The sequence below is a fragment of the Paramisgurnus dabryanus genome, chromosome 1 (assembly GCF_030506205.2).
Source record: "Paramisgurnus dabryanus chromosome 1, PD_genome_1.1, whole genome shotgun sequence".
NCBI lineage: Eukaryota > Metazoa > Chordata > Actinopteri > Cypriniformes > Cobitidae > Paramisgurnus > Paramisgurnus dabryanus.
In genome coordinates this window covers 32381129-32408862 of record NC_133337.1, presented here as the reverse complement: position 1 = coordinate 32408862, position 27734 = coordinate 32381129, and the positions used below count along the sequence as shown (strand labels likewise).

At 38.2% G+C, this 27734-nt stretch overlaps 1 protein-coding gene across 1 annotated transcript in view; it reads right to left on the bottom strand.

The window, feature by feature from the left end:
• Positions 1-531: 531 nt before the first annotated feature.
• The window catches only part of ube2h (ubiquitin-conjugating enzyme E2H (UBC8 homolog, yeast)), a 29541-nt gene continuing 2338 nt past the window's right edge, over positions 532-27734 (bottom strand). Inside the window, exons 2-7 of the mRNA XM_065284889.2 lie at positions 10553-10629; positions 8391-8465; positions 8247-8286; positions 8066-8118; positions 7180-7308; positions 532-4346 (exon numbers count right to left, since the gene is read on the bottom strand). Of these exons, the coding sequence (XP_065140961.1) occupies positions 4222-4346; positions 7180-7308; positions 8066-8118; positions 8247-8286; positions 8391-8465; positions 10553-10629 (499 nt within the window). The 3' untranslated portion in view covers positions 532-4221. The remainder of the gene's footprint in view (positions 4347-7179; positions 7309-8065; positions 8119-8246; positions 8287-8390; positions 8466-10552; positions 10630-27734) is intronic.

Genomic DNA, 27734 nt, shown 5'->3' with positions numbered 1-27734 from the left:
AAAAAAGATGCAACACAGTTTGTACACATTTAATATTTTATTAAAAAAGAAGTTATTACAGTTTACTGTACACAGCTATTTAAGAGATTATAATCCTATAGATAAAGAGCATTTGTCATTTGTGACAGGCATGCCCACGTCACAATGCAAAAGAAAAACGAAATGGCAAAAATAAAGAGATTAATGGATAAGGAAATAAAAGGGGAAAATTACCATAATACCTGGGATAAAAAAGTTGTATTTTTTTATCAGCGTATCACACACTAGGTACTAGATACAGATACTAAAAAAATCCATGCTGTGTGCCCACACGAGCCCCATGTCCAAGCACCCTCTTGAAGTACAGGTATAAAACTAAATGAGTGGACACAGCCAGGACTTAACTAGACTGATCTCTACACCAGACGCATGCAAAAGTGCACTGGAGAGCTGGTCAACACCGACGGGTCAACACAAACGCAAGAGGAGACGCGATGCCATTGGCCAAGAAGCCGGAAGACAAAACTCTTCTCTCTCATCCTTCTTTTAAACAAACGGACCTTGACATTAAGAACGAGTTGCATGTAGATGTTTGTGTGCGTATATAAGCACTGTGGACACAAAGGTCACATTGTAATTATTTATTAATTTTAACTTTAAAAAATAGAGCGCCCGCAGACATCAACATAGCATTACCTGCTTCAGATGGGTGCCTCGGTTTTATTGACATGGGAAAAAAGGAATCCAGGAATTAGTATAATAAACTCAATATCATTATGAAATTAAACGTATGGAAGCACACTTATACATGTTTATTCGAGATTCTTCAAATCAATTTGAGTCTTACATTAAAAACAAACAAACAATTATTCAAACTAAATGTCCTCTCGTATTAAACCTTTAAATCCAGGGAGCAATAATGAAGTAGAAATGAAATAAAGAGAGGCAGGGTTTGGACAGCAGAGATGCATTTTTATGCATCTGAGAGACGAGGGTAAAAAGGCAGTGTTGCATGTGAAACAAAGCCATCTATATTTAAAAAATAAAAAAAATATCTGTCAGTCCACATCTCACGCCTCCTCTCACTTAAACACAATACTGCATACAGGTGAGAAATTTGGTGTCCTTGTAAAAAAAAAAATATGGGAAATATTTGAAACTTTCTTCATTGCACTATTCGGCCAATTCTTGACACAGGCTTTCGCCCATTCGACATTGATTTCATAAAAAAGAAAAACAGAAGAATGAAAAACTCACTCCAGAAGATAAATATTGGCAGCTTAGAAAAAAACCACACAATCCGAATTGCGAAAACCCACCCTTTATGCTATTCCACCGAGGTCTGTCATCTTTGTAAGCTTATTTTTTTGTATCCGGACAATGAATGAATCTGCAATACTGAAAATATAAAAATCTGCAAAGTGATGACATCTGCAGGTGTTTTTTATACAGAAATTATCTGCCGTTTCCACACCGCCTCCCCTCCGTATTAGTAAATGTTAACTAAAACCCAAAAAACTCTTTTTGTAAGTCGTAATTGATGGAGGCAGATCAGATCTTACCAAACCTAATCATCAAGCAGGTTACATAAAACCTAAACATTAATTTCAACTTCACCACCCAGTAAACTAACTAGATCTACGTGAGGTCTAACGACAGCTATCATAGTTATGCACAAGCAATAGGAAAGATGATTTGTACAAATGTTAGCAACTTTTCTACACCACTACTCCACTTCCGCATCAAACCACAATGAGTCAAAAAGGGTGCGAGACGGTAAACGTAAAAAGACAAACACTCGTTGTTATTACAAAATGAAAGATGGACAGAGGAACAGACTGTACTTTCTTAAAAATAAAGACTCTTCTTTGTTTCACTTCCTGGACATTTTGAGATCATTGCGGAAGGTCGGATGACAAAGAGTCTTCAAATCCAGCCATGGTTTGTGTCGTAGGGCTTCCACAGTAAGAGCTTAATGTTGATGCCAAATCTCTGCATGTCAGCTGTCTTTAAAAGACACTCGAGAGATTTTAAAGGGAGTTGTGAGGTTTTCCTCAGTAGTCACACTGGAGTGGGATTGTGGGATTGATCCCATTAGTCAGGGTAGACGGCATATCATTTATCCCAAATGAAAACTCAGCTGCGAGGGACAGGTTGCTCACGTCATGTTAAATTTTCATGCTTGTATTACCCCACACTGTAAAAAATGATTTGTTGGTTAAACTTAAAAAAGTGCCTTAAAAATTTGAGTCAATTCAACTTAAAAATATTAGTTAACTCAAAAATATTAGTTGGACACAATTGTTCTTTTTGTAAGTTAAAATAACTCAAAATTTTAAGGAAACCAGGTAACTTACTTTTTTATGGAGCCCCTAAGGGGACATGGAGAAAAATGTTATAAAGTTTAGTTTCGCATGCGCACCTGAAACAATCGCGCGTGCACACGAAACTAAACTTTAAAAAAGAAATCTGCACATGAAGGTTTCGTGTGAGCACTTGAAAGTTTCAATAGTTGGACACAATTGTTCTTTTTTTAAGTTAAAATAACAAAAAAATTTAAGACAACCAGGTAACTTACTTTTTTACGGAGCCCCTAAGGGGAAAAGTTTAGTTTCGCACACGCACGTGAAACTATCGCGTTAAGTTTCGCGCACGCACGTGTGCACGCGAAAGTTTCACAGGCGCACGCCATAGTTTCACGTGCGCACTCCATAGTTTCACGTGCCCACGCAAAACTAACCTTTTAGAAAAATTCAGCACGTTAAGGTTTTGCGTGACCACATGAAAGTTTCACGTGCACACGCCAGAGTTTCACGTGTGCACGCCATAGTTTCACGTGCGCACGCAAAACTAAACTTTTAGAAAAATTCAGCACATTAAGGTTTAACGTGACCACATGAAAGTTACACATGAGCACGCGAAACTTTTTACGTGAGCACATGAAACTAAACTTTTAGAAAAATTCAGCACATTAAGGTTTAACGTGACCACATGAAAGTTACACATGAGCACGCGAAACTTTTTACGTGAGCACATGAAACTAAACTTTCGATTTTTTTACTCCAATGTCACCTTAGGGCCTAGGTTCTTTTTTAAGTTGAACCACAGTAATAGTTTTTTGTCATTGCTATTAAAAGCATTAACAATATGTGTTTCAAAAATAATCAATCAAAGTTAAAACCAAAAAAAATTGTACATGTAACGCTCACAGCCTCTTTTTCGTCCGCAAAAACATTTACAGCGCCATCTACCCTGCCATTCACTGTAAATAATAAAAAGTTGGTTTAACCTAAAAACATAAGTTTCCCCGGTTGCCTTAAAATTGTATTAATTCAACTTAAAAATATTAGTTGACAAAACATAAAAATTAAGGCTATCAGGTAACGCATTTTAGTTAAACCAACAAATCTTTTCTTACAGTGTAACATCCATCCATGAGTGAGCGAAAGGTGCGTTTCGTAAAATCCAGATTATCATCGTACTGTACAGCATGACAAAACATCAGATGTTTCCCAAGGTGAGACCCCACATAAAATATCAATGAAGAGAAATGAACTAGAATCAACAAAATGAATGTCATTTTCCTTCGGCTAACATTTTTATCGTCATTTAAAAAAAAAAACACACACAGACAGCTGCAAAACAAACAAAAACAAACAAAAAACAAGTGACTTGGACTGGGAAGGTACAAACGAAGAAACAAAGGCGTATCTGGCAAAATGCGTCCAATCCCACAGCAACAACTCCACCCGAAGACCGTCGCCTAAGCCGAGGGGGTTACACATCACAGCGTCACGGACAGAACCAGCAGGCGTCTCCGATACATTAGTGACATCACAAAGGAGAAAAAGTTTGGGCACCCCCGCTAAAGATACAGCCTCTGTTATAATCCGGTCAGCCAGGAAAAGGTGGATCGGGGGGCGATGACATGCATTCCGGCTATGTGGCTATCGACGTGGGGATACACTACAAGCCTTTCTTTTGGTGGGGTGACGGAGAGAGCGAGTGAGAGAGCGAAAGAAAGGTCGAGAAAAAAAACAACCACCAGAAAGTAGAGACAGAACACCTAGAGAGGGTGCCGTATTCATCGTCAACGCTAGATATCCATAAAAATCCTGGTTTAGTAATAATAATAACGATAAAAAAAATCACCTTGTTTAAATATGAATCTTTATAGTCTGCTTCGCATGGTTAGGAAATCATATAGTCTCTGTGGTAAAGGGGAGAAAAGCTCGCCCCTAACTACAACTCCATGTCCTGAGCTTCGTCCTCTGAAAAATCAGACATGGAGCTTTCTGATGAGGAGTCGCCTGCTCCCTCCTCCTGCTCCTTCAGGGCCTCCTCTGTTGCATATTTCTGGATGTATTCTGGGAAAAAAGGGCGCATATAGTCAGACAAGAACAATGATACCTTTATAGTGTGCACAAAATTAGTTTACTATCACCTAGGCTTTGTTTGTAAATAAGGAATATTTTGCAGTAGACATAAGGTACGTCCCGATTCGAAGGCTGGATCCTTCGAAGGACACAAACTTTGAAGGTGAGTTCTTGGGTCTTTAAAGGATGCAGCCTCTGAAGTCCACAAAGCGAATTGAAATGAGACTGTCTAGTCTACAGAGGTAGTTGCGTCACCTGCTGTTCCCGTGTACCCTGCGTGTCAGCGGGACATTGCAGCAGAGATGTTTTATGGGGCGTAAATTCAACGATTTGCGCGAGTAGATTACATCCCAAGTCAATGCAAAGATGCGAATAGAAGTGAAATCACACGAAGCGATACGATTGACATGTTACAAAAAAACATGTGCTATTCGCCTTAAACGCATCTTTGCACGTGTCCGCAGGACACTGCAGCAGAGACGTTTTATGGGGCGTAAATTCAACAATTTGCCCAAGTAGATTACATATACTGTCAATGCAAAGACGCAAATAGATGTGAAATCGCACGAAGCGATGCGATTGACATGTTGCAAAAAAACATGTGCTATTCGCCTTAAACGCATCTTTGCACGTGTCCGCAGGACACTGCAGCAGAGACGTTTTATGGGGTCAAGTAGATTACATAGAAAGTCAAGCAAAGACGTGAATAGACGTGAAATCGCACGATAAAATGCGATTAACATGCTGCAAAAAAACCTCGCTATCTGCCTTAAACGCATCTTTGCGACGATTTATGGGGCGTAAAATCAACAATTTGCCCAAGTAGATTACATCCCAAGTAAATGCAAAGACATGAATAGATGTGAACTCGAACGAATGCATGCGAATGACATGCCGCAAAAAAACATGCTCTATTCGCCTTAAATCCATCTTTGCGTGTGTCAGCAGGACATTGCAGCAGAGACAGTTTATGGGGCGTATATTCAACGATTTGTGCGAGTAGATTACATCCCAAGTCAATGCAAAGATGCGAATAGACGTGAAATCGCACGAAGCGATGCGAATGACATGTTGCAAAAAAACACGTGCTATTCGCCTTAAACGCATCTTTGCGCGTGTCAGCAGGACATTGCAGCAGAGACAGTTTATGGGGCGTATATTCAACGATTTGTGCGAGTAGATTACATCCCAAGTCAATGCAAAGATGCGAATAGACGTGAAATCGCACGAAGCGATGCGAATGACATGTTGCAAAAAAACACGTGCTATTCGCCTTAAATGCATCTTTGCGCGTGTCAGCAGGACATTGCAGCAAAGACGATTTATGGGGCGTAAATTCAACAATTTGCCCAAGTAGATTACATATATTGTCAATGCAAAGACGCAAATAGATGTGAAATCGCACGAAGCGATGCGAATGACATGCCGCAAAAAAAACATGCGCTATTCGCATTAAACGCATCTTCGCGCAAGTTGAAAATATTTAAAGGAAAAATTCACATGACACAAAGTACAATCCCGCAAATAATCTAGAGTGAGGAACGCAATGTTTCGTGTTTGGAGTGTACGCAGCGTTAGACTTGTAACAATTTTAACCATTTTTTTTTAAGAGAATATGACGCATTGATGCAGATTAAACTACCCAACAGTATATCAAATTTACCATCCTTAAAAATGTACAAAAGTAAAATGCAACATGCACAGTGTTACACTAGGAATATCAATTTACTTTAAAACATCATTTATAAAAGTGAAAGTGACAAGGACCTTTAACTTGCAAAATATACACTTTTATTTAACTACTGTTATGAGCATTTATTTTAAAATTCCACAGACGTCACAGGCGCGCACATTGAAACTTGGGAGTGTCAATGTATCAGATGGAACCTTCATTTCACGGAAAATGAAAGACGCATTTGGAGGCTACATCTGGAGGCTTTGATACAGCCTTGGTCGCAACATCATTGGCCTTCAGAGGACGCAGCCTTTTGAATCAGGATGCACCCACAGACTTGATCTTAGAAATTACGTTGCATTTTAACATATAATTGAGACAATATTGTTCTCAATTTGGCAGTCTGAATAATGAATCTAATAAAGACGTTGAAAATCAAAGCTCATCTGTCACACTGGAAATGAAAGATCATGCTCAGGTGCATAATGGGTAGCCAAAGCAGTGTGGTTGTACACCACACATTTACTGTAGGCAAACGTAGGATTGCATTCACAAATTAAATTTGAATATGGTGCAAAACAGTGCACATAGTGCATGCTGTCAATGTCTAGGTCAATGGTAAGATTGAGACAATTTGTGTCACATTAACTCACATCTTTGCTGTTTATTCGAATATTTTATTAAAGATGCATAAAAATGTTGCATTGGTATGTTTTAAGGAAATTTAAGGAATCTTGGCAAAAATTACATGTGCAAAGTTGATAAAGCCAATGATTACAAAATAAAACATAATAGTATGTTTTATTGCCTATGAGCTTTTTGTTTTTCTATGCATTTTTTGCATTTGTATAAACCCCCAATACGGTGTGGTTTGCTTTTTTGTACCATACACCTCAAATTTTAATGGTTTATTCCAACCTGATGGGGCATTAAAAGCAAATACTGTACAAATATATATCACTTTTGTATAAAGATGCATCATGAAAATATGTGCATGACTTTTTTTTTTATTAAAGAATTTGTCGTCTTATACGTTATACGAATATGGCGTTTTTTACTTTAAGTGATTGTAGTGTGATATAAACCCAAAAGCCAAATACACAATAATCAAAGAAAATGTTTATAACTACAGGATGCTCTTCGTATCACCTTTGATTTTCTGTTTGTAGTCCTCCGGCCGGTGCAGGTACATGGCCGCCGCGTCCCCGTTCAGAGGGTCGATGGGGTTCGGGTAAGCCAGCAATTGTGGCAAAAACGACTCGAAGATATTGGTGAGATCTGCAAGGAAAGAGCAAACAGAGCTTTTAATGCATGATATCACTAAATTTATCAGCTCTAAACGTGGCCCAAAATGCGAGTTTGTGGCGAGTCACATGATTATGGTCTAATCTATCTTTTAATGTAAGAGCTGCGGTCATGTATTTTTCTTAAAGGCAGGTCTGTATGTCCTAGCTGTCAGTCTTTCATACGAATACACAAACTGGACAATGGCGCAAGGCAGCTGGGTACATCTAAATAAAGCAGGGGATAATGCAGTGTCAGCTGGTCGGTCGGTAACACAAAATAAACCCTCGCGGGATGACCGGGACTGTGGCACGACGACATGTCAAACTGTGAAATGTATTGCTTGGTATTTCAGAGCCTATTTACATCCAAAGTTTAAAGTTTATATTTATGGTACAATAACAGCACAACTACACTATTGAGTCAATCTAAAAATGTAATTGTTTTATTATTAAGGAGAAAAAAAATCAAGAGAAATCAAGAGTGATATGTACAAAGACATAACGCATGGATGATTATTTATCGTGGTGGTTATCAGGTGAACCAATGCTGTTTTCTGACCTTGCGGGTATTAGGCTCATTCACACAAAGGGTAAGAGGATTACGGTGCACTGCTAAGGGGCTGTAGATATTATTCAACTTCTCAATGCAAGCTTTCCCTGAGCGTTTACTTTATTCACTAACCTGTACATACACAACATACTGTATATGAAGGATGACATGCACAGCGAGAACGATGACCTATACGTACCATAAAGAGCGGTCCATGTCTGGTTGATCACATCTAAACACACGGTCCCTGACCTGGACAATAAAACCAAAGCACTGGCATTAGAGATACAGAACAAATTAATATTAAATCTCAATAAGAAAGCTTAATAATGCACGCAGAGTAATAGGATGTTTAAATAAAACATAAAAATAAGACTTACGCTTCATCGATGTTCGGATGAAAAATCTTATTCATAAATCCTGCAGATAGAATTGAAGATCATAGAATTAAGTATTTCATTGCATAACACCAATTTGGCAAACTGAAAGTGGGCTTTTGAGCTCCATTTAACGTATTACAGTACCTATAGATGGAGATTTGAAGGGGTATTTGTCAGGAAGATCTACTCGCACCTTCCATACACCCCCTTCGTACGGTGCTGATACAAAAAAAAACAAAGACAAAAAGAGTGGCTATTAAGACCTGACACAATACAATGTGCTTATGTCTTAGTTTTGAAAAGACCAGCAATAATGCCTACGTACATCTCTAAGTGAGTCTTTGTATTCAAAAATGACTGCGTGTGGGCACAACAATAATATCTAATTTGATAATTGTGAAGCGCATAAATAAATGAACACACGCGTGTGGGTGTGTACACATGTGTACAGGGAAAATCTGCTGTTGCTGTAGTGTGATTTGGACTCGTAGGAGATCGGCGTTCTCTCCAAGAATAGCCCTCTGCAATCTGACCTGTGCGGCTTAGTAGCTCTTAGCTGCAGAAGCCACTGCAAAGACTCCAAATAGTTCAAATAACAACAAAAAACACTCAACTGACTGAGTTGTTTTATTAGTGAACAATGATGCCGCATTTGGAGGAGTTTCGGTTGGTTGGGGAGTCTTTTTCAAATGATAATAGTGTCATTGATGATTCATGTGATAGTTTTGTAAAGAGGCTTTGACTGGGTAAATCTAATCCTATGAAATCATGTCACTCCATACTTAAAAGATAAAACAATGGAGAAAACATGGCAATAAAAACGTGGCTAATTCATGAAAATGATGTCACAACACATAATTATATAATAATAATGCTTATATAATTTAAATTAATTTAGTTAAATTGAGGTCAATAAAACACACAAGTAATCTCCTGCATCCCCATCAATGAATTATTATTAATTAATCACTAATAATAATTAATAATTCATATTAATAATAATAATATTAAAGCAAAAAATTATTATGTCACAACACAAAAATGCTAATATAATTTTAATTAATTATATTTTTGTAATTGAGGTCACTAACACACAATTAACCTCACCTCATGCATCAATAAGAATAATAAAGTAATAATAATAATAATAATAATAATAATAAATTAGTGATGCACCGAAATTAACAAACTTTTAAAGTTTTTGCATATTTGTATTAATATTAGACTTAATTAATTCAATGAATCTGAGTTGAACTACAAACCAATAACTACAAATCAATAACTACAAACATAAAAAGAATTAAAATGTTGGTGCATCCCTAATAATAATTAAAGATAATAATAATAATAATAATAATAATAAACATAAGACCTGCTAATGGGTGAGATAACTGGGCAAAATGTATGGGTTTGAAATATACAGAAAATTCTGGATGTTTCGAAAACGTTGAAAATTTAAAAAAATATTTTTTCAAAAAAGTTTTTATAATTGTATTAATATTAGACACTTTAATGAATCTGAGTTGGACTACAAACCATCAACTACAAATCAATAACTACAAACACCCCCCCCCCCCCCCCAAAAAAAAATGTCGGTGCATCCCTAATAATAATGAAAGATAATAATAATACATTTTATTACTATTAATAATAATAAATGTTATTACTATTATTATTATTATTATTAATAATAATAATAATAATAATAATAATACATTTTATTACTATTAATAATAATAATAATAATAATAATAATACCTGCTAATGGGTGAGATAACTGGGCAAAATTTATGGGTTTGAGATATACCGAAAATTCTGGATGCACTGGTCCGAAAACTTTGAAAATGTTAAAAAATATATTTCAAAAAAGTTTTTAGAATTGTATTAATATTAGAAACTTTAGTTTTATTAATTCAATAAATCTGAGTTGGACTACTAACCATCAACTACAAATCAATAACTAAAAACGACAAAAAAGTAACATTTCGGTGCATCCCTAATAATAATGAATGACAATTTTAATAACAACAACTACTATTACTACTATTATTATTATTAATAATAATAAAAATATGACCTGCTAATGGGTGAGATAATTGTGTAAAATGTATTAATTTAAGATAAACCCATATTTAATATTATATTTTTTTTCCGGTGCATGCCTAATAATAAATAATGATAGCTATAATAACTATTATTTTTATTATTGTTATTATTACTACTGTCATCATTCATAAGACCTGCTAACGGATAAGATAACTGGGTAATATGTATGAGTTTAAATAAACAAATAAATGCAGACTTACTTCCTTGTGGTCCATAAAACTTGACTACAAATTCATTGAGTCCACTCAAGATTGTGACTTCATGTTTACTCTCGATGCTAAAAGCAAACTGTTAAGGCAAATCCAAATTCTGATAACAATCAAACCAATAACACGAGGCAAAAGCAGGCAATACTGTACATTTATTTACAATACATCATTGGAAGAGGGATCAACATTCAAGCTTCGAAATATTAATAAGGGCTAAATTTGATTGGATGACAAACTAGTAAGACAATTAACCTCAAACTATGAAGGGCAGCAAAAGTGAAAACAGCAGAGAAGAGACACAAAAATGAACTTCCCAACTATACAAAGAAAAGTCTGCCCCAACAGATCGATCAAGGTATTTCCAAAGTCTGCGTCCAAGATTCTCACTTTATCCTTCGATCATCAATAATTATCATTAGGTGAAGTTCAACAGATCAGATTGCGAAAACGCAGTCTGTCTGTAATGTAAACACATGAGGCAATGGGCAACTCAATACGACGCTGGTGTCATTAGCTATGGCTGTCAGCTTGTCACTTCTCATATTGCCAGCACAAAGAGCAGCAGTCAGACCCTCGCTGAGCAAGACAATACACGCTCAACCACAGAGACCATGGTGAGACCTGAGGCTACTGAAAGAGTCGGTCATCTCTGCTTGATCTCTCCTAATCCAAAACACAGCACTATCAAGCAGACTCGGTCACTATCATGTTTTTTTTTAAATCTGATGATGCTATCAGCGTGTGTCTCGTGTGTCAGACGTCGTGTAGGTTCGATGTGACTCAAACAGCACACTCATGATGTCTGGAATGGCAAGGCACACTTGTTTATATGCGTTATCGCAAATGTGTCCTGTGAGTTTAACCATTTAAATGCTGGTCTAAAGGGTGCCTGCACCACCTCCAAAAAATGTAACATGGATATTGGTTGCTTTTCGATAGAAAAGATGGACTAAAGATCAGACTGATGAATAGCTTTTCATTTCTTTATCATGTGAAATCAGATTCTGTCCAGGAATGCTACCGTCTGGCAGCCCGTACAGGATGCTTTTGAGATAAAAGAAAAGGGAATGAGCATGTGTGTTGATGTGTGAAGCTCCAGCAAGATCTCCAATGGAGAATCACTGCATTGACTGCTTTTTGCATATAATATACAAAACTAAAGTCTGCAAGGTTTTTCTCCATTCCTAAATCATTCGAGATAGTTTAATGGTACAGCCTGCTGTTTCCCTTCATCACAATAACCACACAGGAAGGGAGTAAGTGATTCACACTTTCAGTACAGGAAAAAAAATACATTCGTCACGTTTGTCCTCCACCTTTGTCATATTGATCTGCAAGCCATCTTTTGTATCGTTCATTCAAAATCTCTTGATACAAGCAAAATAATTCAGTAGTCCTCTATCAATTTTGCCGCAGAAGAATGTGTCACATTTCTCCTCTGAGGCATCGGTGACACAGATTTAAAATAGAAAGCTATTACTTGTCCATATGATCGGTACACATTAAAGGGCCCATATTATGCAAAATCCACTTTTACAAGACATAAAAGTGTGTTGGCAGTGTGTGAACACAACAATCATACAATGAAATAAATCCACACACATCTTTTATAATCCACTTTAAACCAAAGCAGCAGTCTCATTAGATATGCTTTTTTAATTCTCTTGTTAATGTGATGTCACACAAACAAAGCCCCACCCACGGCCACAAACTGACTGGTTAGTTTTACCCAGAAGCTTTCCTAAATGTGTTTGTCATCCCTAATGGGGCTAAAGATATTATTGTCCCAAACTGTATTCACAGGAATCAGATCTCTTTTTAACCTCAAGCAGTAGCTCATTTGCATTTAAAGGTACACACATAAAAATAATTTTTACTCCTGCCCAAATATGGGCATTTATGCAATGATAAATTATCTGTGGGATTTTGTGCTGAGACACATTCTAGGTTCACCTGAGACTTAAATTACATCTTGTAAAAATGGGCATAATATTGGCCATTTAAGTATTTCTTATGCCATTCTAAAACCTGATTTCTTTCTTTTGTAGGGAAATATTTAGCATGATATGTATAATATCGTAAGACCCTTGCCAATACTCAGCCCTAGCCCAACTCATACAACATCAAGCTATATAAAAAAACAAAAATGAAACATACAAGTGGTCCACACAACTCTTATGATTATTTTAAGATGATTTTTTTAAGAAACATCTCCTATTGATTCATACATTTCAGACAAGAGCTACAGTACTTTAACATTTTGCCACGCAGCTCCAGGAAATGGCTAAATGATATATTTATATCGCTGTTCTTCAAAACTTTTCAGGTATTTTCATGATAATAAAGAATATGTATAATGATTAAATGTTTGACGAGTGTTGCTTTAAAAAAAAAATGCATGTTATAAACAACATAAAGACTTATGGATCAAAAGCCGTAGTACGTGAAATAGCTGTAAATATTATCGGCTGTGCGATTAAGAATAGTTATCGGCCAAATAACATAACACATCGGTGCACGCCTAATACATTTACAATGAAAAGTTGAGTAAAAGCTTCAATTCGTCAGTAAACTTTTCCTAGAATACATTTAAAGCAGAACGGTCCTGTGCAGTATAATTTTATCACAGCAGTGGTGCATCATTTTCCAAAACATGCAGGCAATAAAAATGCAGCGTTTGCTTTGACAATACTGCAGAAAGCACATCTAAAAGCGCATGACTTTTAACAGACTGAAACATTCCTAAATAAGGGTTAAACTTGTCAACCTGTGGCTGACAAAGCTATTAAAATGTATTCTTCCCTTATAGGCATGGGCCGATTACCGGCTTCAAGGTATACCGAGGTTTTAAACAGTCAAGGTTTCAAAACCACTGAAATATTCTGTGATACCGTCTCCAAGGTATGAGCTGTGTTTATACAAAATTCATTAAATCATTAAGTCATGTGATTGATTTGATGTTTACATTTAATATACATTACAAAAATATTATATATTTTTTGAAAGCATATTATAATTTAAAGGCTTTATTTTTACCTGGGATTTAAAAAATAACACATTTTAGTGTTGCAATGGCAAAACCGTAACACCGTGAAACCGTGGTATTTTTGCTAAAGGTTATCATACCGCCAGAATCTTATACCGGCCCATGCCTATTCCCTTATCACAAAACTGTGTCCCAACACTCGCCAATCTCTTCACTTCCCCCTGCATTTATTTGTACAGATGAAGTTATAATCTAAAGGAGACTCTTGGGGTGATTTTCCTGTTTGCACACCATGTATAATCTAATCCCATGGTAAAGGAGCTGATCGAGTACTTAAAGATTTAAAATTGTCTGGCATTTAACTACTTTTAGGAACACATGGGAGCAGATTGACGCTCGCGTATGCTTCAGCAACAAACACTTGAGACATCTGTGTGAATACCGACCGGCTGTTACAGTTGGTTACACAATGTCATCTTACACAGACAACATTATAAATGTTTATAAACCTCTGTGAAAAAAAACAGGTTCAGGCAAGCATGTGTCCGGGTGGATGATCTAATAGCTACGCTGTATTGTTCTGCTTTGTGCTTTGGGTTGAAAATAAAAATTATACGCATTAACTATCCACTTGGTTTTTGCTGCGACTTTAACAGACCAATTTGGATGCAGCATTGCTGAATCATCAATTCATTTGCATTAACAATGAGATTCAAAGTTTGAAGTGACGCTGTAAAATCACTAAATACAAACGAGGCACCAGTTTGTGAATACTTGCTTCTGATTCGTACATTTGAGACCCTGGACCACAAAACCAGTCATAAGGGTCTTTGTTTTAATTGAGATTTATGAATAAAAAGCTTTTGATGTATGGTTTGTTAGGATAGAAAGGACAATATTTGGACTGTTATATGAGGGTGCAAAAATATAAAAATACGGAGAAATTTGCCTTTAAAGTTGTTAAAAATAAGTCCTTTGCAACACGTTACTAATGATAAATATCTTTTTTATTCATTTACGATAGGAAATTTACAAAATATCTTCATGGAACTTGATCTTTACTTAATATCTTAATTTTTTTTTGCCATAAAAGATCATGCTGACCCATACAATGTATTGCTGGCTATTTCTACAAATATACCCGACTGGTTTTGTGGTCCCGGGTCACATTTATGCAAAACACCACCGCTTTTTCAATATTTTACTATGTTCTTACCTCAACTTAGATAAATGTATACATCCGTCTTTTTCAAATGCTTGCACTTTTAATCTTTGTACAGTGCTTCGTGAATGTGTTAGCATTTAGCCTGGCCCATTCATTCCTATGGCTCAAAACAAAAGTTTTATTTTGTGCCACCATACTTACTCGTGTAACTACTCATGTAACAGTCATTAAATAGGGAAAACATGGAAGTGTTGGTGGCTTCTAAATTCATCCCTGTTTGGATCCTAAGGAATGAATGGGGCTAGGCTAAATGCTAACACATTCACAAGGCACTGTACAAAGATTAAGTGTACGCATTGAAAAAAGACAGGTATGTATTAATTCGTCTAAGTTGGGGTAAGAACATAGTAAAATATTGAAAAACTGTGGTGTTTTCCTTTAATTGGTGTTTTAAAGCTGAATATAAAGTCATAATTATCGCATTTTCACAGTCGGCCTTTGGTGTGAGCCGAGAACGCACGTCCATCCAAATCAGATCAAAATTATAAAACGGGTATGCAGGCAGACATGGGTAATTTGTTTTGTCAGTATTTTCATTAACATCGCTAAACCTGTCGGCTGTGGTAAATCATATCGTGACTCAAACGGTATAACAAGAATTTAATTTGTCTGCGCCTGGCAAGAAAGACACAAACACCATAGCCAGGTTTCTCCCTCCTTACAGGAACAAATTCCTGTTCCCCTTTTGATTTACCAATGAGATTGTTGTTTATCTAGTGCCGAACACTCAAATACGTCCATTCATCATTAAGGACAAACACGCAAGAGGATCATGTTCTCCAGACACTAATGTGAATGGCTGGCGTTTGGGTGCAAGCAAAATATTTACCCACTGCCAACTGTGAGAAAAAAGTCTCCTTGTTGGCTCCACATTACTTATAGATGATTAAAAATAACACATCAATGGTCTCCCGCAGGCCTGACGTGTTTGTATAAGAGCGTAGTGATCTTAAATATTCTTGTTGATGCCAGGGGCTGACATTTTGTCCAGAGCGGTTCTCATTTGGAGCAAACCTCAAGTTCACTTACTGCGTCTTAAGCCTACTAGAGTCTGGAGCTCATAGTATACATTTACAAAACAGCACGATCACGCTCAGGTCTTTCCACAAACCAAATAGCTAAAACGGGATATATATGTTTTATTCAAACCTTATATTAAGTGTAACAGAGCGCAACATTGACCATGGTCACCATGGACTATTTTAGTCTGGTTTTCTTTCTCCATATTCACTAGTTTTTCTATAATTCCTGCTACTAAGGATTTTTAAACTGGTTGTTAAGGCATACTTAGTGGTTGCAGAATAGTCATTGTTAAAAATAAGTCCTTTGAAACACGTTACTAATGATAAATATATTTTTTATTCATTTACGATAGGAAATTTACAAAATAGCTTCATCTTCAAACAGAGATCTGATTTCATAAACTGCACGACGGTGTGAACCAGGCCTAAGAGGTCTTCTCGGGTCCAAAGAAATGTATCCAACCTGAATCACGTTTTACTCGAACCCGACGTGCATAAATCAGTTTTTTTTTAAAGAAAGACATGACCAGAGACAAAATTAGACCAGAGTTCAACCCAAACCAGTGGCAATTTGGACCCAAATGTAAACGGCACTGACATGTGTGCAGTCTGCATCCCTGCACGCACCAGTCAGACAGAAAGAAGCCCTGTTGGCCTCGCATTCAATTTGGCCCACTGCTTCATTTATTTTACACCAAGGTAGCCGGGTCTGTCACAGTCAAAATTGATCTACTGCTAGCCAGATGACAATGTCGTGTTTCCATGACACGGCTTTCCTTCCGATGTCTCTGTAGGAGCGTAAACTTGTATTATAAAGCTCTGGGAATTCCAAGAAAAAGCTTTCGTCGATTTTGATTTTGGCGCTTGTTTGGATGCCCCCGTTTCTATTGGCCGCGCAAAAGTTAAACTATTTTGAACTTTGACTATGGCGATCGCGCTTTGCTCGACGCAACAAAAAAACCACCCTTTCGCGGCACAAGCCATTGAATGAATGGGTTTCATAGCGCAGCGCACACTGCGTCATCTGTGAAAGCCACATTAATCATAAACGACACTCTCTCTATGTAAATGAATGGGACATGAGCCTAAAAATCTAATTAAATAAAATGAATGTTAGGCAAAGTTATTTCTTATGTCAATGTACTTTTAAGTGTCCGTTTTTTGCATAAGTTTGGTTTAAGTTATTAGGTGCTATTAAAAACGGGTAGTCAAGCGGAAAAATGGGTAGGGCCTTGATACCGCAGCACCTCCTAACGATCATAACTACACAGACTGATGTCCTCAATGCAAGACGTATGCCGCTAATTTTTTGATTTTTACAATGTAAGTCTATGGAGATGCATCTCGACCTTTTTGCAGTGAAATTGTGTGAACAATCAATCCTAAAAATTTGATCTATAAAACAAATAGGATTTATCAGCATTGTGAACATAGCCATTTTTTTGTTTTTTACAAAAAAGCAGTGAGAAATTCTGCAGCCGCACTATTTTTTTCAAGTTGGACAGATGAAAGACAGGAAGTGTGGCAGATTTTTCGTCTGCACTACACACAGAAAGGAAGTACAGCACTTCATTGATGGAAAAAAGAGAACAGACACCTTTAAGATTTCATTTAACCACCTACAGAATATAGGTCATAATTTGCATCGGGTTTTAAAGGAAGCCATCTATGTCTATGCCAGTACCCCTACAACAACTTCCTATGCTAGTGTAACCCCACACCCTTCCCCAGCTGCTTGACTCAATGACTCGCTGTGTAAATCTGCTCTGTCCTATGTGCAGCCCACCTGGATCACATGGCCTCTTTGTTAAACTAAAGTTTAACCTGTCTGGCGTTAGCAAGCTTAAATAAAGAGCTAAAAAAACACAGACGTTTGTCAACTGTTCATAAGCTGTTATTAAATAAGCTACCGTTTTAAAACACTCACTAGTTACGTCACTGCATTAACAGCTTATTAATAGTTATGCACTGAATAACACTTCTGGTTATTACAAAAAACTGTGAACTGGTCTATTGTTTAAAAAAATGACATTGATCTATGGTGAGTTGACTCATTTTTAAACAGAGGTGTAACCAAACAGATGTCTTGTCTAAATCCACACAGACTGATGTCACTGTATCACAGCAATAGCATTAACAGAGCAAACCGGTCGGGACAACGACCCCATTACACAAAACCTCACATAAAAATGTCAATTCTCTCTTCTTTGCTCTTTATTGCTCTTATCCGTGATTTTTATTATCTTGCACAGTCCTGTAGCTACATTGGTAGAGCATTGCTTTATAAGCGCAAAGGTCTTGAGTTCAATACCCAGGAATGCACATACTGATAAAACAATACATCATTGATTGAATGCACTGCAATTCGCTCTGGATAAAAGCTTCTAGCAATACATAAATCTTACCATGGCTTATTTTAAACCCTAATAAACCGAGTATCATTTGACCTGCAGGCTCGGACTAAGCTCATGGTTTTAATTGAAGAGCTCAAATGTAAAACCCTTAAATGGGGCGTGCACACCAAACTCGAATTCAACGCTTTGCCAGAGTAGATATAAACGAAGTCGCAGCGGACAGGCGCGAAGACGCAGCGGACAGGCGCGAAGACGCAGCGGACAGGCGCGAAGACGCAGCGGACAGGCGCGAAGACGCAGCGGACAGGCGCAAAGACACAGCGGACAGGCGCAAAGACGCAGCGGACAGGCGCAAAGACGCAGCGGACAGGCGCAAAGTCGCAGCGGACAGGCGCAAAGTCGCAGCGGACAGGCGCAAAGTCGCAGCGGACAGGCGCAAAGTCGCAGCGGACAGGCGCAAAGTCGAAGCGGACAGGCGCAAAGTCGCAGCGGACAGGCGCAAAGTCGCAGCGGACAGGCGCAAAGTCGCAGCGGACAGGCGCAAAGTCGCAGCGGACAGGCGCAAAGTCGCAGCGGACAGGCGCGAAGACGCACAAGATAAAGCAAAAACACGGGCTTTTCGCATCAAACACGTCTCGTCCAAGTTGAAAATATTCAACTCAGACAAAATATTTGCATGACACATAGTTAAATCCCATGTGTAATATAGAGAGAGACATTATGCTTTGCGTTTGGTGTAGCATAAGTGCGTGTGACATGTTATCTTTTTATCAGATTCTTGTGTTTAAGTTCAGTCATTACAATTTAATAGCAATAAAAATATTATTAGTCACTTATTGAAAAGGCAGATCTTCACAAATGTCACTTTAGTCAATTCATTGGTATTTAACAAATTCGACTTTCTTTCGCTGCAAAACCCTCTAAGTACAAAAATAACTTCTAAAAGTCTAAAATATTATAATTTAATACCCTAATATGTTTGGTAAACCTTGACATATGCTGCCATCGATCATTCAATTCTTCTTTCGTGTACTTTGACGACTTTGCTTAAAAAAAGTCATAGCGTTTAACAGATTCAGGATTAAGCAGATTTGAAGCGAAAGTATTTGAAAAACGTAAAGCCAAGAGCATTCGGTCAATATCATCATCTCATTTTTGGCAAAGGTGGCGTTTAGCGGCTTTTGCATCTGAGCTCTTCCTTATGAACTTTTATGCATTATTTTTTTAAATTATATACATACACATATTGGTGCTTATTCTTTACATAAAACATGCAAGCTAGGTATGTGGGCCTGATCTACTACTATTATGATCCACTCCAAATATATTTTCTCTGTTTGTATATTACATAATTGTTAGTTAGCCATCTGTAACCATCTTTGTGGTTTGTTGAATAAACACGATCACATTTGCATGTCGTTGCTAACATCCATATCACAGGGTTATGGGACGTACGGGCACATAAGTGTGCATCTGTTGATCTTAAAGCAAGCAGAAGCCGGTTATGTGTGTCTGTGTATGTGTATAAGAGCCTGAAAGAGGGAGGGTGGAGGGGCATATAACTCCACCAATCACCTTCAGTAAGGCACAATTCAAAGCCTCAAGGGCCGAGAGCGTTTACCTGAAAGATTAGATATTTAGTCCGCACCATCTTTCACCCTGCCACGCAGCCACCCTGAAACCACGGCAGGATATTATGACTACAGGGTCCCATCATTAACATGATGGTTATTAGAGGACAAACACAAAACTAAAAGCATGCCGAGAAAAAGAAAGTAAATGTAAATTCTAGTCAGGGTTATTTTAAGCTTTTTAAAGCACATAGCCTAAATATACGTGTTGTATTTTTAGCTGCTTCTATTTGGGGGGACACTGCACACTGTCAGTCCAAGCCTGAATATTAAAATACACAGGAAGATGATTGAAGACGGATACATGAGCTCTGTAGAGATGCTATTTATGTTACCTTGAGCTGGTGGAAATGTTGACCATTATGATTGTGTGTTCAGCTGGGTCAAAGCCCACCTGACCTCTGGCACACATGGCCAGAATGGACCCTGACCTTAAATAGAGTCTGTTATGCCCGAAGCCATTTCACACAGTCCCATAAAAACCCATGGAGTTCACAAGCAGCTTTGAAGATTGAACTGGAAATGTAGTTACAGCACAATATAATGGTATCTGTTGGCAAAGTTGGAGCACACAATGCAGTGAGTGGTTTTTGTCAACAGGATGGTCTCTGATCCTGAACATATTCAAGTGAACTACACTCACGGCAATTTCGCTACAAACCATGCAACGGATTTTGGCTAGGTGAGCCTGTGACTACAAACAAGCATTTGACAATCTCTAAACTTTGATCATATAAAAAAGTTCATTTTTTCCTATGTTAACTCATTTATTGTTTAACTTTTAGATCTACGTTACTTAAATCGAAGAAGAAAAGTATAAATCCCGTTGTAATCTCGAGGACAGGAAATTACATCATGAAGCCTGACATGGTTTACATTGTCTGCAGTTAAGAAATAGTTTCAGATGTGCATGTCTGCTGCAATACTGTTACCGAAACTAAAAGACCTGAAAAACATTTAATCTGAAGCTAGCAGATGATTTCTTTACCATTGGAAGTTACGGATATTGTGTATTTTCCTAAAAGCTATTTTCCTATTCAAAGCAAGCGGACAAAGCGGACCACACACCACAAACAAAACATTTTTAGATTTCTAAATTAAAGAAATACTAGAGAATGGCATAAATCCATTTAGCATATCGAGTCACATACAGCACAGTCAAAAAGGAGGAGCACGTTTGGCCAGGGTGAAAAGTTAAGTATCCCGATCTACTGTAGGCACAAAATCCAAATCTGTTTTGATTTACACGAGCGGCTAACCTCCGACATCGGGTTTCCGATTCCAAGCGGAATGCTGTAATCTGAAGCAGTGTGTTAGGATAAAAACTTATCCCAGAAGCCTGCGCACAGATGAGAATACAGATGGAGCAAAAGGGACACGAAAAGAAAGACATATCAATGCCAGTCTGAAACCTCAGTTCAAAGGCAATGAAATCTAAACAGCAATGCTCTCCTATTTGAAAAAGCAACCTGTGCAATGCCACAAACTCTGCCTAAATGTGAAAAGTCCCTACGTCACTTGTTTGCATAAGGTGAACGATTCATTGACATGCCCACAAAGACCAAAAATCTCTTAAAATTGGTCAAATCAAAAATTTAAAGCAAAAGTGCATGCATTGTAAACTATCAGGTTGTATTTGTAACATTGGTAAAAACATTAGCTTACAATGAACTTTGTTGATGCTAGTTAATAACAGAACAATAGTTTGTAAGTTCTTAATGCATTAACTGCAGATACAACCTCATTGTAAAATGTTACCGTTTAGGACAACGACAAATTGATGAAGCCATTAGTAGGGGAATCAAAAGGCAATAAAGAATCTTTATTGAAAGGTCTTGATCACTTATGGCCAGGTCCTGTAAACACAAACCAGCCAAATGGCATCTCTAGACAGAATCTCAATCACACGTTGTGGCCAAGTCGAATCGACTCTCATTTCCATAGACAAACATCAACAGAGTGCTAAAATGAGATTTCATTGAGAGTATCGGCCTCTCGGGTCTTCTGTTGAGTTTAATACCAATATCATGTTTATAAACTGCTTAAAAACAGGGTTCCCACACCTTAGTTAACTTCAAGGACCTTTAAAGGACTTTCCAGGTGCAATACCCTCAAATTCAAGGACTAAATGTGGGGACACAGAGCAAGGTTACATCATGTTACCTTTTAAGATACATTGTTAAAGTTCTGTTTCGAGGGAACTCGTGCTGCGTCATTGCGGTGACACTTTGGGGACCCCTCCAGGGGTAAGTGCAACTGAATGTGCATATCAAATTCAACCAATGGTGAGGCTTAATGACAAAGACAGGGTGACGCGGGAGCCAGGAAGTTTATCGCTATCTGAAATATTGCCAAAGACGGCGTTACAGGGATGCAGAAAGTATGGCAGGGGAGACGCAGCGTCTCGTTCCCTTCTCAAGGAACAACAGTTACACACGTAACCCGAAACGTTTTCACGTGTCGAACACAACTATGCAAAAAAGCATTTTGGTATGAATCAACATTCGGATATAGAAGATATAAGCATTTAAAGCTAACAGTTTAGCACGTGTGCTTAAAAAGTCTAGAATTTTTATGATATTATCCTACACTACACAGGGAATAATATGGATTTTTTTTCCCAGAAAACTTCTTGCATAAAATAGATTCAAGCACTTTCAATGACCTATATCTAATTTTTTCCCCCAGATTCACAAACTTTCAAAGGATTTCAAGGACCTTTGGGAATTACTTCATATGCCGAAATACCATAAATGTTCATATTGCCATATAACGGAAAAACTTTATACGCTGAAATCTGCGCAAATGTTCACATCGTAAAATAACCAAGATACTTCACACAACGAAAACTAGGGGGGTGCACAGATATATCAGCCGATGATGCTTGCTATGCTTCTCAATGAATTAGGGTGACAACCAAAAAAGCCAGAGGGCGCTCTCCTGCAGAAACTCAATATGCACTGCAGACAAAGAACCATACACACGCAGCTATGACACGCAAGGTCCAGGAAATGGCTTAAGGATATATTTATATTGCTGTTCTTTAAACCTTTTCAGGTATTTTCATGATAATAAAGAATATGTATAATGATTATGTCTGACGAGGGTTGCTTTTTCAAATGCATGTTATAAACGACTCAAACTAACAGCGATTTCAGATTGATAAGGACTTACTGAACAAAAGCCGTAGTACATGAAATAGCTGTGAATAATATCAGCAGTGCGATTCAGAATAGTAATCCTTTTATTAGTGTATATCGGCATTTATCGGTGCACCCCTAACGAAAATACAGCAAATGTTTACATTGTAATATAACTGAACGACTTAGTATAACTCAAAATATTGAAGCGTAGTTAAAGTTTTAGGTATATATATACACACACACACACACATATATATATACACACACACACACACACTGAGATGATTCAGTCCCGTGTTCACTTAATGGGTGGCATTTTCACTGAATAACATGGACGTTGCTGACATCTACATGTTACAATAAAAGATCAAAAAAGCCTAATCTTAGTTTTCTGGCAGGTTTCTAAGGGTTTACAAAGGGGTGGGTCCATCATCTCGCAACACATCATGACTCAAGCATGCATATCATCACCTGAAACGTCTTGCAGGGGTATGATAAAACGCCTGTGCCTCAGCTGATTACGCGACTTGCACCATTGCAATACTTCAAAAACAAGAGTTGCTTAACATAACGCACTGTTATTCATATATTGGACTATCTGATGAAAAGATTTTTATATCAAAGATAATCTGATCATTGCATCTTTTGGACCGTTGCTAAAGCGCCCCATCTATTCTCAAAAGGGGGGGCACATGCACGTTGCAGGCCCACTTCATCAGACAAAGAGAGGAACTTGAAGTGCATCTGTTTTTCAACCCGAGGTTGGCCATGCGTGCAGGAAACTGCGGTGTTATTGTGGGATTACAGAAGGCCTCAAATCTCCCACTGTCAGGGGGCAGACGCATCCACGGCCCCACTATTTATTTACCCTCCCTGTCTGGTAAAGTCACAGCAACAATGCTTTACAATCAACAACACTACTGTATAAGACCCTCCAAAACATTATGTACTGTACATGTCAATGTTTTCTAGTAAAGGTGCATGAATGAATGTATTACTTCAATATAGTTGCTTATAGTTGTGTAATAATGCTTTAAACTAAAACTATTAAAAAAAAAATGCAAAGGGGCAAGTAAAAATGAGACTCCAGCATGGTCATATGAAAGCAGGCTGGGGCAGGCCGGATGTCGGCTCACACACAAAGGGGCTCGATCCCGCCGGATAAAGCTTAGGATTGGTCTTGCACACTATTGCCTCAGCACCCTGGGAATCTGATGAACTCCAAAAAAACTAAGGGGTGCTTGCAATGTCCCTGTTTCCCGTTTAGGTATTAGCAAAAACCCTGGAAAACTTCGGCACTGCTCCGTCGATTACCGTAGGCAAACAATGGACGCCGTTACACTAGGAATCCCTGCTGTTCCGTAACATCCAAGCTTTAAGTCCCTCCCCCTTCCCTGCAAGCCTTCCCTACATCCATGAAGTGTTTTGACAAACCTTGAGGCTGACAACAGCTGGTATTATGATGAAGGCCGTGCCAACAAAAAGCAGCGTTCCTCACGGTGAGGTGTGAAGAAGCCTGTGATGGTGGCTTGCTTCACGGCATTGCTATTCAACCAGTAACAGCCTTCAAGGGAGATTCATACAGTCAGGTTTGGATTCATCAACAAATGCTGTTTACAAACAGTGCTGCCTGGTTATCGAAGAGAAGATAACCCTGAATCTATCTATTTTTTAATACAGAATTGCTTATGAAGTTTACTTGTCTTAAGCCTAGGCAGCACAACAAGTGAAAAACACAAAGCATTCCTGAAAGAGACTTACTTTTAGTTCATAATCCCTTACTGTTTCTTAGCAGTCAAGTTAAATCAAGAAAACAAAGTGGGAATACTTGATGGTATGACTGTTTGCATATACAAAAGATATGCAAGAGCTGACAGCAATCCCAATGGCCTGTACAGCATAGAAGTGTTTTAAACATGTTTCATTTTCAAAAAAGTGCTAACAGTGATCAACATTTCCAAAAGACAGCAGGCACTCTTTGTTTTATAGGACTTGTTAGGACAATATTTACACAGGTAAAGCTCTAACCCTTCCCAAGCCATCGAATTACCTCAATATAGAAAAAAAGGTGTAAGTACAATTATATTTATTTATTCGCCACATGGTTCAATTTAAAGCAAGTGTGCATTTAATCTTTATATTTTATATCAGTATTTGTGCTCCCTGCGATCAAACTCATGACCATTGTTTTGCAAAAGCAATGCTCTACCAACTGAGCCACAAGAATGCTTCACATAGCCTCAATTTAATTTTATGCAAATTATCAGTGACAAATTCTGCCTCCACCAATGGGAGTGCAGACAGTGATCCTCCATCTAAGCCTTGTGTGCAATTTAGTAATTGCACACAAGGCCGTGGGCACACGGCCCACGGCCCACGGCCGGCACATGTTTTCAATCGATTTCAATGGAAACTCAGCGTTTTTCAAATAAGCCAGCAGCTAGCGTTTTTTCGCGCTAAAAAACGGTGCTCTGCGGTTTTTCTGCGCTTGGCGCTGTGCGTTGAAAGAAATTCAACTTTGGGTGAAAAGCTCCGCTCGTCAAAGTCAGTTCTCACACGGCCGTCCAAACACAGTGGAGGAGGGGCGGGATAAGTATCACAGCAACCAACCGGCTCACAGCTCGAGTATTACAGCTACCAAAGCGCTCGGCTGAAGAAAGCTGGCGCTCAGCTGAAAAAAAAAACGGCTGGCAATCGGTGTCCTCCAGGCGTATTGGTGTTGCACAACCCGTAAGAGCCAAATAAACTATGTTTTGCGCAGCTGTGCGTTCAACCGTGCACGCATGTACACATTTACATAAATAAACAAACTATACTCCGGACTAAAGGCTAAAACCTGATTGGTCAGCTTTTCTGACATGTATTCTGCGATTTTGAATTTTGACTATCCCAAACTATGCTGTGTGCCAAGCTAAACACGTTCAAAGAGCTTATAAAATGTTTAAACGAGTCGAAACAGCACCAGGAATTCCTTCGTTATATGTAAAAAGGAAGATATAATAAACAGTTTTTCCATGCTAACAAATTGTGTGATTTTTGGGGGTTGCATCTTATCACTTCCTCTTCATTTAGATGTCTTTGGTCTGTGTTGTGCTTACGTTTTAGTCAAATCGCACCAGAATAAGTTTGGAAGTGGGACGAGACTAGTGGTGGGGCAGTATGAAAATGTCAAATTATGATGATAATGACCAAAGTTATCACAGTTATCAAAATGTTTTATTTTTGAAAATCACAATTTAATATTTCATGTCCCTGAAATTATTGGTAAATAAATAAATAAATCTGTCTAATAAGTTTACCATGAATGAAAACAATACATTATCCCATAAATGTCTTCTTGTCCAAATAACTATGTTGCATGTGCGCGCCTGCATTAAACTGATTCTGGCTGGACAGGACTTACGGCGAGTTTTCAAAATCACAATAATCAAACACGGTTGTAATGATAATTAAATTATAAACCACCAGGACACTTTATCATAGTTAATTGTGAAACCGGTAATCGTCCCATCCCTAGCCGGGACCCACCTTCAGTGGTTTCGGTCCGTGCCACACTTACTTAAACCAAATCGAATTGAGCCAGAGTTAATTTTAATCATTTTCAATTTGCCAATTGTGAACACACCCTAATGGACCCCATTCAAATCTGTGAAGGTCAAAATGAAAATTGTGAAACACAGGGCAAACAAGATAAGTTAAACTTTAGGGAGCTCAGTGAAATTGTACACCTGACTGATTGCTAAAGATTTCCCGAAGAGAAATCATTACACTCGCAAATGTTCATCAAAGCCAATGAAATCAGTATGAAATTAGCACTTCTGTTCCATTCGGTCAAGCTAATTAGATCAAAACACGGCTTGGCAAAGTAAGAGAACAGAAACACAAGATAAGATCCAGCAGGAGCTCAGTCTCCCCTGATTAAATCAGGAGGCATTTGGGTTTCGGATAAATTAATTCAGAAGACCCACATCCCACAACGAACAGACGAAATGTGAAGTGCAACAGATGTTACACAACATATTGACATTATGCTACTGCATGCTAACAGCCAGCTCTGACCTGTTTCAACACGTATGAGAGCTATCTGGCAATGTCAAAGACGGGTCATCATCTTTTTCTCTCAAGTTTAGGAAGTGCTTAAGGGAGCTCGGCACTACGAGGTCATTCTGACATTCGTTTTGTGAACTCCCAGTCGAGCATGCTCCAGATAAGCAACCCTCTGATGCCTGTAGCAAATTAGAGAGCGTGAATCGCAGTGTCCGATCAGCGCAACACTGCCTAACTGGTCCTACTGCCTTTCGAGTCCTTTATAAGGTGGTATGAATTTCAGGTTTTGGTTACACATAGAAGTCAAAGGGTGAATACAGCAGTGACTCACGAATTTAAAACCAAACCAATGCGCGTGCATCACAATGATGGTTAAAACATTCAGCAGGCCTGGAAAACACTTGCCCAAGGCAACAGGAGGAACTCTGGAAACCTGTTCCCAGTTGTCATGTGCCTGTCGGTCTCCACTTAGGGAGGTAGGGGTATTCAAGTTGAGCTTTCTCATGGATGTTCCTGTGCATTTTGGGGGAGGGTGGGCTTCTTTGCATGCGTTTTGCAATAATAACAGAAAATTAGTGAACTCGTTCCTGTCGCAGACACCCTTTGCAAATCTTTGCATGATTAAAATTACTTAAAGGCAAACTGTCAATTCTGCGCCACTTGCGTGCGCGTCACTGAATAAAATGGCAAAATAAGGCCGTTTTCTAAAATAAGGTTTCTTAAACACACCTCTCATCTGCATCAGGCAGTCCTGCCCAAAACTTA